Genomic DNA, 14,526 nt, shown 5'->3' on the forward strand with positions numbered 1-14,526 from the left:
TACGTGAAACATCATCAGTTTAGCTTTCATTCCAAAATGTCAGTATGAATACATACATAGAAATTGAGAACCAAATAAAAAAAAAATTAAAATTAACACTCAATGAACACATACTACAATAATTGATCCAAAAATTATGCACCAAATAAAGAAAAAAGAAAAAAGAAGATGAAAACGTTACATGAACCAATTAATTCCTACTATAGTAGAGAAACCATTACACATGGTATAAGCAAAATGCTTGAAAGTTTGCTTGTAGAATGCTTTGACATTGTCTAGCCACACAAGGATGAATAATGTTATAATGTCATTAGCAATATAGGAAACAACATCACAATAATGAGATGACAAATATGACTTTTCGATTTCTATAACGGATGAATCATTTAACCATTTATTTAAGAGAATAAAAATAATACTATTGACACCTTATTCTTTGGGTTGTGTTCTAAATATATTGAATTAGAAACAATTCAAAGGTTAGTGATGCTTAGAATTCCCAAGAAATTCTAGAACTTAGGATTTTCAATTAACAACATTCAGTAACTATTGTTTAATATTAAATAGGAGGTTACTAATTAGTGGTGAAAGTCAAAGGGCTGCCAATTGTATGCTTATCTTTATTTCAATTAAATATTTTCTTTTTTATTAATTTTATTAGTATTTATATTTACATTTTTTGTACAAAATTGTATTTGAAATATTATCATGTTGAAGGATATTATATTCATCTAGTTTTATAGGGTTATTTCAATCTTTTAAATTTCTAGTTTGGTCTTTGTGCTTATAATATAGTATGATATGATGATTATAATATAGTATTATATTCTCGTAAAATGAAAACGATGGAAAGAAAAAGTGACATGTAAGGAAGGGCAGCATGGTAAAATAATGTGTCAAAACTGTGTCAAGGTGGAAGTAACAAATAATACTATAATAATATGAGTATTAAAATATGGTCAGATCATACAGCTAAACACACTCACACTAGTCACAATAACAGTCTTCTTCTTCTCTTTCAATCTCAATCAAGGAGATATAAATAGTACAAATTTGTAGAGAAACAAACCCCATAAGCCACACAGCATACCCATCTGCACAGCACTCTAATTTTAAGCTTAAACACCTGAAGAGAGAGAGAGAGAGACCACCAAAAAGCTTTCTCACATTACATACACTACTTTTCTTCAAGTAAGCACTACTCCACTTTAGTATATCTTTCACTGTATGCATTTGATGTGAGATAGGGGAATAAGTCAACAGATCGGAGATGGCGGAAGTTTCCGGCGATATGGAGACGCCGGAGGTGAGCAATGTGAGACCGAGTGAAGTTGCCGTTACGCCGACGCCGTTGACAGTGTCGGCATCCTTCAAGGAAGGATGCAAAGGTTCTTCGCGGAGAAGGACGCCGGCGGTGAGGCCGAGCCTAGACGCCGATGAGTTCATGAACCTGCTCCACGGCTCGGATCCGGTCAAGTTGGAGCTAAATCGACTGGAGAATGAAGTCAGAGGTTTGTGGATCCAACTCCGATTTGGGTGTTTTAACTGTTCTGGATTGTTGACTGAATCGTACTAATGGTGTCATTTTCGGCAGATAAGGACCGGGAACTGTCAGAAGCTCAAGTTGAGATCAAGGCGTTAAGGTTGTCCGAACGTCTACGAGAAAAGGCTGTTGAAGAGGTACTCTTAGCACAGTTGATATAGTTTGGCTAATTTAGTTATGCAAGTATTTCTTTCGGGGTAGAAGTAGGACACTCTTTTAGCAGTGTTAATTGCTAATAAACTGAATTTCAGACTGGATGCAAGCAACTAGGAGGGTAATGCATTGGTTGTGAAACCAAAAGATAATGGATATTTGTGAAAGGAAATTGTAGGATATACTGTATATGTTTTGTTTTGTTCCACAACTGTTAAAAGTTTAAATGTAGAATTTCAATTGTCACATTTTGTTGATGTGTGTGATCCCTTAAAATCCAGCAGATACTTTTCTTGTATAAATTTAATCTTGTTTGAATGAGATTTGCTGTTATTTATCTGTATTCTTTGTTATTTCTATTTGAAGAATTGGGAAACGTGATCCATTCTGTTTCATCTTTTGAATTAATTAAGAATATCCTACTCCTAGATCTCCCATATCTCTTGGAAGCTGCATAAAAATGCTCTTTGGTACTTGCTTACTTTGTGTGTGTGGGTTTTGGGGGGGGGGTGTATCTGAAAATAAGAATGTCATGGCTCATTGAAAAAGTGCTATCTACTCGTTGAAGATGGGCATATCTGGATTATGATTGCATTTGTGATTTGGCAACAGTCTTTTAGCTCTATTTTTGCATAAAATATCTGATTATTTTTTGCTGTAGTGACTGTTATTCTTCTCCTGGCATTTAAGGACAAAAGCTCATATAGAAGTTTCCATTGTTCTATGATTTATAATTCAGCTCACTGACGAGTTGTCAAGGGTCTATGAGAAGCTCAAATTGACAGAATCACTTCTAGAAAGCAAGGTACAAACTCAAAATCTTCTTATTATAGATTCTTTCTTTTTGGGTAAACTTTTATAACTTTACTTCTGCTTTACAGAATCTTGAAATCAAGAAAATCAACGATGAGAAGAAAGCATCCATGGCAGCTCAATTTGCAGCAGAAGCCACCCTTCGAAGGGTCCATGCCGCTCAAAAGGATGATGATATGCCCCCAATTGAGGCCATCCTTGCGCCTTTGGAGGCTGAACTCAAACTTGCTCGTCAAGAGGTGTCTGCCTACATTTCATCTGAAAATGACGGTAAATCTCACTCTCATATGAGTATGCTTTCTTACTCTTTACTTTATCTTTTTCCAGATTGCGAAACTACAAGATGATAATAAAGCGTTGGACCGTCTTACCAAGTCAAAAGAGGCAGCTTTACTTGATGCAGAGAGAACTGTGCAGTCAGCATTAGCAAAGGCTTCTATGGTAGATGACCTTCAGAATAAGAATCAAGAGCTGATGAAACAGATAGAGATATGCCAGGTATGTTGATGATATGACTGTTGGTTCTGCTGCTTAAAACATTGGAGCATTTAGGTGGCATTTGTATCAAAAGATTATTCAATTTCTTCAGGAAATATTTGTTTCTCTTTGGGAAAATTCTCTTTACCCAAACTCTATTAGACTCTCTAATGGTGTTTGGTTTAAAAATTCTTTTTCAAAAATTGGAAAACAAATTCAGGAAAAGTGTTGCCACCCTTTCTGACACAAACGCCACCTTAGTGATTTAGTTGCATTCTATTTCCGCTTATTCTGTTTCAATAATATATATCAGGAAGAAAATAAAATCTTAGACAGAATGCATCGCCAAAAGGTTGCAGAGGTTGAAAAACTTACCCAAAGTGTACGCGAACTTGAGGAGGCTGTTCTGGCTGGTGGGGCAGCTGCTAATGCTGTCCGGGATTACCAACGTAAAGTTCAAGAAATGAATGTAAACTATCCTAGATAGAATATTTTTGTATAAAAAAGACTTTTGGTAGTTAATATGTCGAGAATCCTAAAGGTTGGAATACATCTGCTAATCTATTTTCCAGGAAGAAAGAAAAACTCTTGATCGCGAGCTAGCACGTGCCAAGGTAACAGCTAACAGGGTAGCAACTGTGGTTGCTAATGAATGGAAAGATGCCAATGATAAAGTAATGCCAGTGAAACAGTGGCTTGAAGAGAGGAGGGTTTTGCAGGTATGATAGTTTTCAATGGCTTGCAATTTATAAGATAGGGGATCCTGGCCTAATAGAACTTACTACATTATGCTCATGTGGTTTAATAAGCTCATATTTGTCATTTAAGCCCTAAGTCATGTACTGCAGGGTGAGATGCAACAATTACGTGACAAGCTTGCAATCACTGAAAGAACTGCAAAGTCAGAAGCCATGTTAAAAGTAATATTTTATCCAATAGAAGGGGCACCTGAACATGATTTTTGATGTTATTTTCATAGTTTCCTAAATTCTATCTCTTACTCAGGAGAAATATCAGTTGAGGCTCAAGGTCTTGGAAGAGACATTGAGATCATCTAGCACTGCCGCTCGCAGTACGCCAGACGGTAGAAGCTCAAGCAATGGTCCTTCACGTCGGCAGTCACTCAGTGGAGCTGAAAGTATCTCCAAATTGACCTCTAATGGCTTCTTACCGAAGAGATCTCCATCATTTCAGCTGAGATCTTCTGTATCCAGTACTGTTTTGAAGCATGCGAAAGGGACCTCAAAGTCATTTGATGGTGGCTCAAGATCATTGGACAGGGGTAAAAAACTTCTGAATGTAACAGGTCCAAATTTCAACAGCAGCAAGTCTGTTGATGGAGCTAAGGACAGTGAGACTGAGAGTACTTCTTGGAAAGCAAATCAGGATGAAAAACCCACTAGCCTACCAGTAAGTGAACCAGAAGATACTGTTCCTGGACTACTATATGACTTACTGCAAAAAGAAGTAGTTTCTTTGAGGAAGGCTGGTCATGAAAAAGATCAAAGTCTTAAAGACAAGGACGACGCCATTGAGGTTAGGCTGATTGCTTTCTCAGCAAAGTTATGGCTTCCTTCGCTCTGATGTTTGCGCTTATTTTGCTTTCTTGGGATCAGATGTTAGCTAAGAAAGTAGAGACTTTAACAAAAGCCATGGAGGTTGAGGCCAAAAAGATGAGAAGGGAGGTTGCTGCCATGGAGAAAGAGGTGGCTGCTATGCGTGTTGAGAAAGAACAAGAAAATAGGGCAAAAAGATTCGGAAATTCTAAGGGTCCTGTGAACAGTTCTCAGCTGCTTCCTGGAAGGTATGTCTTCAATATTGGTTTCATAGCAATACTTGGTTAATCCAATTATGTACTGTGACATATAAGTTTTTCTGGTTCGATCCAGACACATGTATTTGTGATCTATGATGTTGATTTGTGGCCTATTTAACTAATATTGTTTGATTCAAGAAAAGAAACAAGAAATATTCTTTTCGCCCTTTTTACATGCTTTGAGATGATGGGAAACGTTGTGCACTTGTATGCATGTAGCCTCCAGAATATGTCCGCTTTCTAGATGTACTGCTTGTTTTCACCACAGTTGAAGTTTAGTAAGTGATGCAAATTGGATATGGTTTTAACATATTTGTTGCAAGCAGTTCACATAGCCCTTGTGATAATTTGCAATGTTCAAACTTGTCATTTGAATATCAGCCATCTTTAACCTATCAATATACATGTTTTATATTGTGAAGCCTGTTTCTTATTTAAAAAAAAACGAGAGGGAAGGTTACTGACATAATTACATCATTCTTTGCTCAGCCTTGATAGAGATGAAATATTTCTATTTTTCCAGCGAGACATGTATAGATGTAACAATCCTTAGACACCCAAGGGTGTCAATGAAGTGGGTTGACCAAGCCTTGGTGGACAGAGTTATTTGGTACCTGTGCTGGTGGGAGGTAGCAGGTACCCCATGGAATTAGTCTAGGTGCGCGTAAGCTGGCCTGGGCACCATGGTTATTAAATAAAAAGGTGTAACTATCCCATAGTGTTCTGGTAGTCTGTTTGAAGTGTATACTAGGGTTCTAAGTATGTGACCTTGTTTGTTATTGAAAGACGAGAGGGATAAACTATATTGTGAAGCCTCTTTCTTATTTAAAAAAAGACAAGAGGGAAGGTTACTGACATAATTACATCATTCTTTGCTCAGCCTTGATAGAGATGAAATATTTCTATTTTTCCAGCGAGACATGTATAGATGTAACAATCCTTAGACACCCAAGGGTGTCAATGAAGAGGGTTGATCAAGCCTTGGTGGGCTGAGTTATTATGTACTTGTGCTGGTGGGAGGTAGCAGGTGCCTCATGGAACTAGTCTAGGTGCGCGCAAGCTGGCCTAGGCATCATGGTTATTAAGAAAAAGGTGTAACTGTCCCTTAGTGTTCTGGTAGTCTGTTTGAAATGTATGCTAGGGTTCTAAGTATGTGACTTGTTTGTTATTGAAAGACGAGAGGGATAATCTATATTATGAAGCCTGTTTCTTATTAAAAAAAAAGACGAGAGGGATATAGGTGGTCAGTCTGAGTCCGCAGAGGTGTTTGGGTCATCATCTATAATATGCGGTGGTGTGCCTAATGCATTCTTATAAACTTCGTTTTTCTGGAAATCTGCACTTGCATAAAGAAAAACATTTTAATCACAGAAGAGATTCCTTTCTTTTTGGTTCTGTTGAATGGTAGTTGACTTTCAGTCATTACTTTGTCGATGTACCAGAATCTCTTCACTACGTGGTTTATACGTCGTTTGTTTATTATGACCAAAATTTTCACCTACCTGGGCTCTCCTCTAATTCTGTTCTCCTATGCTTCTAGCTGAGTGAATGTTGAGAGAAAGAGATGTGAGGTTTTTTTTGTTTGGGGGTGAGGTGTGGGGGTGGGGGGTGGGGGCACAGCTAGGAGTTAGGTCCTCTTAAGTTGGGCTCTCTTTGACACGTGTGTTTGAAGCTGTGAGAAATTTGTTATACTACTGCTCTGACATAAAATTTAATAGTAGCAAAAACCTGTCACAAACTTATAGTGCTCCAGGGGCACGCAAAGTTTAATGTTAGTTGAAAAGAGATGTCTTTGTCGAGTTGGTTGGCATCAGTGGCTCTGGCAAAGCTGCTTCCTTTCTTCAATGCTTTAGCCTTTAAGATGGAAGTAGGTCGACTATAGGGCTTTCTCGATTGGAGTCCCTCAATAAAGCCAAAGAAGTTATCCAATTATGCCCGATGACCCTAAAGGACTTGGTACATTTACCTAAATTTTACCTAAAACCAGAGGCCAATATTTTGAAATTATTGAGGAGACACTGTCTCTGGAGAAGCTGCCTCAGCAGCTTAAGAAGGTTGCTCCTAAAAATGGACAACATCAGCTTAGTGAAACTCCATGGTGTGGGGTTATTGCATCAAAGAACCCACCAACTTTTCTATCTTCTTTCATCTGATATTCTGAAAGAGCTCTCTGGATAGCATACTCAGAGATTCTGCTTTCCAAATACAAGTGTTGTACCTCACAAAAGCTTTGAACATAACTTTCTTGTCTTGAAAAATAGTTAATACGGAGGATTTCTGCTTCTAAAGTTAAACACAGGTAGAAGTTCTGAATTATTTTTCAGAGTGTTTCTGCTGCTGAAGTTAAATTCAGGTGGAAGTTCAAAGGATAAGTAGTTTATCCTAAGGCAGTTCTGATTCATGACAGCTTATGGTACTCTTGTTGCTGTTCGGCTAGCTAAAACATTAGGCTTCTGGATCATTAGGTGCAACCACAAGGAAAGTTGCCATGGTTTCCTAGTAGCATGGAGCTAATTGTGCCTTCCTTTACTACCGAAAATTTTGATTTGGTTAAGCTGCTAACAGTTTGAATTTTCTCCAATTACAGCTCATTCATCCTTGCTAGAATATAATACTGCATAATATGAAATTGTTACTTACACATTTTTTTATTTTTCTGATGTTATGTATTCTTAACTTCAAATAATAACTTATTTTTCTGCAGGACTGTGGCACGGAGTGGGTTAACACGTAGCACACAATAACATACAAGGAAAAACCCATATACTGCCTTGAGAAGCTACTCCATGTAGACCTCCTGAGCTCCTTGTCTACTTTACAAATCCCCTATTTTTACACCTCTAATGGTTGTTTGTAAAATTGTAACAAGCATGCCAATGAAAGAATGACTGATCTGTCTGCTCTCTGGTTGGGGCAAAAAAGGCATCTCTCCAAACGCGGGGAATAGCCAATGAATCTTGGTGTGCTTCTGACTTAGACTATGGTCCCTGCCTGCTTACAGATCAGCAGGAAAAGAATCTCAAGATATCAAATTTGAGCTAACCTTTTGGCAGTAAATTTGAGTGGCAGTTAGCTTTGTGTTTGTATAGGTAGCTTATTGGCATTTACTTTGCTCTACAATTTTTTTTCATCTTGTTTGTAGTCTATATTTGTAATCTGCAGCTCTAGTGTGGTATGTTATTCGTTAAGGTTTGTCAATATTCTTGCAATCAGATAAAGATGAGAATATTATGCCCATCTGGAGCATGTTTCTTGTTTTTATGTACCCAGCTATTCAGTTCAAGTTAAGTAATTCGTGGCCGTAGAGTTCTAAGCTTAATGCACATGAATTGTTTCATCATTTAGTAAGAAAACTTGTCCATCCTCTGAGCAGCTAGGGATATGTAAGTTAACCAGCTTTTGATACTGGATTGCCATTAGATTGAATCATCAATAGAAAAAACCCGTACTTGGATAAGCATTATGGTGCTATCTTTAACGCCATTATTTTCAGCACAGTTACCATTTGCTCTTTTGTTTTCCTCCGACAAAGCTTTTGATCAATTAGCTTTCTTTACATGTGTTGTAAGTAGGATATTTAGGTGACAGTAGCTCTAAGGCAAGCTGGAATATTGAGTGAATATTTTTCTATAATGAAAGCATGGAAATTTCTTGTTGAGAAACATAGGACTGGGGAGGTGAGGTGAAAGCATATCCTTGTGTCAGGGAAGAATATGGGTTATAGTTGTGTGGTCAAAATGAAAGCCTACTAGTAATGGTGGCAACTTCACCTTTGCGGTTGTGTCAGTTGATTCATGCTTTCTTCACGTGCTTTGTGAATTCCTTGAGTCTAAGTTAAGATTTGGCTCCTACACTATACTAATTTATTTCAAAAAAAAAAAAGCTAAGCAAAGTAGTCATGGGGCTGAGGACTTGAGGTCACTTTTTTGGGAGAAATTAAAAAATAGTCAGATTTACAACCGGTCGTTCAAAAATAGCTCAGTTTCAAAAGTAATCGAAATTTAGCCACTTTTCATGTAAAGATAAATCTGAGCGAAAACACTGTTCAAAATCCGGAAAATACGCCAGTATATTATGCTGGAGTCGACCAAATTCCGGGCGCACCCCCGGTCCTGAAAGGTATGGATTCGAAGAAATTCGTGCAAAGGCCGTTCCTTGAGGAAGCGGCTTCGAAACCCATTCCAAAGAATTTCAGAATGCCAGAACTACCAAAATACAACGGGACCTCAGACCCCAACGATCACGTTACTGCTTACACTTTCACAGTGAAGGGCAACGACATAAAGGATGACGAGATCGAGTCCGTCTTATTGAAGAAATTCGGGGAACACTCTCGAAGGGGGCCATGATGTGGTATCACAACCTAACTCCCAACTCCATAGACTCATTTTCCATGCTAGCAGACTCCTTCATAAAGGCACATGCCGGTGCCATCAAAGTAGCAACGAGGAAGTCTGACGTGTTCAAGATCAAGCAGAGGGAGAACGAAATGCTGCAAGAGTTCGGATCTCGCTTCCAAACAGAACGAATGGAACTACCACCAGTCTCTGACGACTGGGCGGTGCGGGGCTTCACTCAAGGTCTGAATGAACGAAGCTCGGTGGCTTCAAAGCAGCTGAAAGAGAATCTGGTCGAATATCCCACAGTGACTTGGTCGGACGTCCACAATTGATACCAGTCAAAAATCAGGGTCGAGGACGACCAGCTAGGAGCCCCCTCAGGCTCAGTATACTTAAGTAGGCTCTTGGCAAATGAGCCAAAGCCAAGCAAATAAAGATATCAACCGTACACCAAAGACAAGAGGAACGCCTAAGGCGCAATCTACCTCGTAACGATCGAAGGATATACCGAGGACACAATCCTCGGGGACTCAACAATAGAGTAAGGTTCGATAGGAATGTGGGGCCAATGGAGGCACCTCGCTTATTAGAATACAACTTCAATGTCGATGTATCAGATATCGTGTTCGCCATCAGCAGAATCACAGACGCCAGATGGCCAAGACCTGTGCAATCGGATCCTTCACAAAGGAACTATAATTTGGTATGCGAATTTCACAACACGCACGGGCACAGGACCAAAGATTATCGGCAACTCCGGGAGGAAGTGGCCCGATTACTCGACAATGGCCATCTTCGGGAATTCCTCAGCAACAAAGCCAAAAATCGGTCTCAAGAAAGGGAAACAACCAAAAGAGACAAGGCTAACGAGCCGCAATACGTCATCGACATGATCATCTAAGACAACAACCACGAGATGCGCCCTCGGCCGCATCCAAATAAAGGACCGTACCGTGTCCTCCAAACGAATACCAAGGATCGAAAGCTCCATCGCCACTAAGATATAACCATCTCCTTTTTATTTTATAATATTTCATGCTGACCTTAAGGTTTTAATGCATCCGTTGCACTCTTTTCCTTCGACCGAGTTTCATCCCAAGAAAGGTTTTACCGACAAGGTTTTTAATGAGGCAACATCCATATGCTACCTTAGGAAAATCCAACAAGTGTTCAAGGTTTCTTTCGCAATCGACCCCGGAAACTAAGGGGCATTCCCCCGAAAGGTCATACGCTCGGAAAAGATAAGAAACGCCAAATGGGGTCCCAATAGAAAAACGATGTACCGAGCCAAATGGTCAAACGAGCCGTGTCTGTATAGCCGAACCCCCGACGGAAAAAACATGTACACTTGTACCATATAATTGAAGAATATCTTTCGTCAAAGCATCTCGCACTCCAAAAGAAGCTCGGCACCTCCGCAAAAACTATTTCTTCGCCGAAAATGTCCCGAATACTCGGGGACTGGCGTCAACAATTCAACACCTAAAGGACCTCTGGGTCGGGACTCCAAAATCATAAGCTCTAAGATGAGGCAATATGAAAATCGTGAAACATCTCCAATGTCGAAAGTACCTTGAATACTCGGGGACTAGCGTCAAAATCTCAAAAAACGCACGACCTCAGGGTCGGGATCTCTAAAATCGTAAGCCGTCGACGAGGCAATAAAAAGTTTGCAAATAATGGCTCCCGAGTCAACAAATCCTTGATGACTCAGGGACTGCCGTCAAATGCCATCTCCATCGAATTATCAAAACCCGAGGCTATAAGACCCCGTCGATCTCGTAAGACCTACATAAGGCAACAACTATATCTGTAAGACCTCAAGCAAGGCATGAACAATACTTGTACCAAGTATCCAAAACTATAAGACCTCAACGACATGTAAAACTTGTAAGACCTTACTTAAGGCATAAACCGGATCCCAACGTTTCGGCTATATATCGAACTTGTAAGACCCCTCAAAAGGCATACCCTTGATTTAGATGCCAAAACTACTTCACTGGGGACTCAAAGGCTCCGGCCAAACACAAATGACTTCGATCATACGGCCGTACCAGCCAAACTAACGCGACTCGGGGACGCCTGACTATCGCTACAAAATCACAGGCCTTCAATTACTCCGAATCTACTTCGGAAAGAACCGGTTAAATAGGCTACCCTCGATACAGGCAAAAAAGCTTCGACCATGTCAGGTCCAACACATCGCCTTCGAGATACTCAGCCTCCGAGCCAAAACCTCCCGAGGTGCTCGATCATCGCCATATAATGACTCACAATTGAGGTGTTTTATTAGGCCGTCGAAGAGTCAGGCAAACACCATTTATCCTTATCGAGGGAAAAATAAAGCTCACATAAATGGTCGCATCGACCAAGCGCGTAAGAGCCATTATCGCCAGCCTAATGAGCCTTAGGGCCACACACATAAAAGTTGCACCGACCAAAAGCGTAAGAGCCACTGTCGCCAGCCTGAAATATAAAAACTTGAGGGACAAAATGAGCTTGAGTTGTAACCCGATTCGGAGACTGGACTCAAAACAGTTAACCAAATATGCCTAAGGGCAAAGGCGTAAGACTCATTGTCGCCAGCCCACACTAAAAGTTCGCATCGACCAAAAGCATAAGAGCCACTATCACTAGCCTGAAGTCTAAAAACTTGAGGGTCAAAATGAGCTTGAGTCGTAACCCGATTCGGAGACTGGACTCAAAATAGTTAACCAAATATGCCTTAGGGCAAAGGCGTAAGATCCATTGTCTCCAGCCCACACTAAAAGGCCACATCGGCCCAAGGCGTAAGAGCCATTGTCGCCAGCCCGCACAAAACTTGAGGGTCGAATGAGCCCGAGTCGGAACCTGACTCGGAAACTGAACCCAAAATAGTTAGCTAAATATGCCTAAGGGCAATGCGTAAGAGCCATTGTTGCCAGCCTAATGAGCCCTAGGGCCATACACACAAAAGGTCGCATTGGCCCAAGGCGTAAGAGCCACAGGCCAGCCTAACGTACACCGGGGCCATATCACGAATCTAAGGATTCCTACCAACTCAAAGGTCGACTGATCTGGCCGAAATCTTGACAAAATGGAACCCGAAAGGTATAGAAATTTTGAGGTTTCCTCCTTATACATACATGTAATAAAATACAAGATCCATTTACAGTGTACTGTGAAAGCACTACATACAAAGACAAAGAAAGAAAATAGACGTCCCCCTTGGGGACTACGGCCTGACGGCCCCATCCTCGCCATCTTTGGCATCAGACAGAAGGAACTTGGCATCATACTCCTCTGCCTTGGCTTACTCGATCTCTTCTGAAAGATCGAAACCCCTGGCATGAACTTCCTCGAGAGTTTCCCTCCGAGATTTGCACTTGGTGTACTCCTTACTGCTGCTCGCACGACCAAGAGTTCTCCTTGGCTCAGCTCTAGCAGTGGCAACACTTTTCAAATTGGCCGCCGCTCTCTGATCCACCATAGTACTGCTCATCACAGCCTCGGCCTGGGCATTCACCACCTCGGCTTTCGCCTTTGAAAGCTCAGACTCGAGCCTTGCGATCATGTTCGCCCGTGCAGAATCACTCGCACGAGTAGTCTGGATTTGCATCTCCAGGGTGGAAACTTTAGCCAAAGCATTCTCCTTGGCCACAACTTGGGCATCTACATGGGCTTGCAGCTCGTCGAACTCATGTTTGACCCTGCCAACTTCGCCCCATGATCGTTCTAGCTCCTCTGTTTTGCTATCTAATTGAAATATCAAAATGCTAACCTCCGAAAATGAAAGAAGGAGAATACGTCAACATGAAATACAAGATACCTGTCTCTCGAGGCAGCTCTCACGGCTCCAGCTTCAATCCGCCTCACACCGCAGTGATACTAGCTCGCTTTCTTTTTTCGCACAAAGAAGGTTAAGGGATTTCTCCCTATCCGAAGTTCTCCGCAATCGAGCCTCATAATAAAGTAGCTCGGATTTGAGCCTGTCAAAGGCCTGCGAAAGAAAATTCAATAAGAAAGAGAGAATGTGAAACCAGAATAGTCCTATGCCGGCTACAAAACTTACCATAAAACCGAGCCGCTGAGCCTCACCGAAAGCCGAGCCAATGTTCAATGGCTTAGTATCCCCCAAAGTGCCTTTGTTAGGAGAAGAAGAAGGCACCATGCGCTCCTCACTCTTTGAAGTGCCATCAGTAGAAACAGGGAATGTTCTTTCGAGAACGGAATCCTCTGAAACCGGACGATCGGTCGAATCGTCTCTCTTGATCCGCTGAGAAGGACTCGCCCCACTGCGAGCCTCCTCACATCCCGGAGATTCATTTTGTTTATCATCGACCCTCGATCCCGAGGTCAGCAGTCTCTCCCCATCCCCCAGAGGACATGGCCTTATCTGGGAAAAATCTCCAATACCTGCGGCAACTAAGTTATTATGCTAAAAAGAAAAGTACCATTCTGGGGAAATAAGCAACCACGTGCCGACCGTGATGCTTTGTCTCCCATCTCCCCTTGGACAGATCTCGCCACCTACGCTTATCATAGGTCGAACAAGCGACAAGCTTACGAGACCACTCGGCCAAATCCGGGACCTCGTTCTGTAACCAAGGAGTTGCTACAAAAAATATTTATGCAAAAAAATGTCGTTACGGAGACCGCCTCCAAACAAAGTGATAAAAATATAGGTATGACACTTATGTGTGAAACTCCATTTCTCAGTAAAGGGCAGAAACTCTCCAAGAATGATATCAATCGTTCGAACTCGAATAAATTGGCTCATCTATCCTCGGTCATCGTTCTCCTCACCGTCGATGGTAGGAGACTGGGTAGATCGATGCTACAGAGTAATCAAACCTCGATAACGTAGTGGACGATATAACCTCATGAGATGACTGAGGGTAAAGTCGAGCCCGACCTTCTCTGCAAAGTATCTTATCGTCTGTACTATCTTCCGAAAGGATGAGTGAACTTGCGCCAAGGTGACTTGATATCTCCGATAGAACTCAAGCATGACCCAGTCGAGGGGACCCAATATAAAAGTGTGCGTATACACGCTCAAAAACCCCTCGACGTAGGTCATAATGCTCTTCTCAGAGGAAGGTACTTGTAGCACCACTCCTTCTCCCCATCCACAGTCTTTTCTAATCATTTAGAGGTGCTCCTCCCCTACTGATGAGATGAACCTCGACGCATGCTCCCGATGCCATGTAACGTTGGGAGGTCTCTCCAACGTAAAATCTTTCCTCGAGACAAAGAACCTCGAGGCCCGCTCACCAGGAACCGTCAGTGTACTACCGACTAGACGCAGAACAGAAGCAGAACTCCCCTTTCCATGATGGGCGGATATCGATGTAGAAGTCATGGCTACGATAGAGTAAGGGGAGGAGAATATAGATCTGGGCAGA

At 41.4% G+C, this 14,526-nt stretch overlaps 1 protein-coding gene across 2 annotated transcripts; it reads left to right on the plus strand.

Moving 5' to 3' along the window:
• The first annotated feature begins 978 nt into the window (after positions 1-978).
• LOC107778904 (microtubule-associated protein 70-2) lies at positions 979-8,039 on the plus strand. 2 transcript variants are annotated; one of them, XM_016599230.2, is made up of 11 exons: positions 979-1,511; positions 1,595-1,680; positions 2,436-2,501; positions 2,578-2,748; positions 2,837-3,007; positions 3,300-3,455; positions 3,559-3,705; positions 3,835-3,906; positions 3,992-4,522; positions 4,603-4,790; positions 7,507-8,039. In XM_016599230.2, exons 1-11 carry the CDS (start codon positions 1,271-1,273, stop codon positions 7,544-7,546), a joined length of 1,869 nt encoding a protein of 622 aa, XP_016454716.2. In that variant the 5' UTR covers positions 979-1,270; the 3' UTR covers positions 7,547-8,039. The 2 variants fall into 2 exon arrangements, with proteins under 2 accessions (XP_016454716.2, XP_075110169.1); XM_075254068.1 differs by lacking the exon at positions 3,835-3,906 and having other exon boundaries at positions 981-1,511.
• The last annotated feature ends 6,487 nt before the right edge of the window (positions 8,040-14,526 follow it).

This window comes from Nicotiana tabacum, chromosome 1, assembly GCF_000715075.1.
Source record: "Nicotiana tabacum cultivar K326 chromosome 1, ASM71507v2, whole genome shotgun sequence".
In the NCBI taxonomy this organism is placed as follows: domain Eukaryota; kingdom Viridiplantae; phylum Streptophyta; class Magnoliopsida; order Solanales; family Solanaceae; genus Nicotiana; species Nicotiana tabacum.

Coding starts and splice junctions, on each gene's coding strand:
- LOC107778904 (XM_016599230.2), top strand. CDS start 1,271: ATGGCGGAAGTTTCCGGCGATATGGAGACGCCGGAGGTGAGCAATGTG. Junction 2,749..2,836: donor TCAAACTTGCTCGTCAAGAG/GTGTCTGCCTAC, acceptor ATCTTTTTCCAG/ATTGCGAAACTACAAGATGA. Junction 3,008..3,299: donor AACAGATAGAGATATGCCAG/GTATGTTGATGA, acceptor AATATATATCAG/GAAGAAAATAAAATCTTAGA.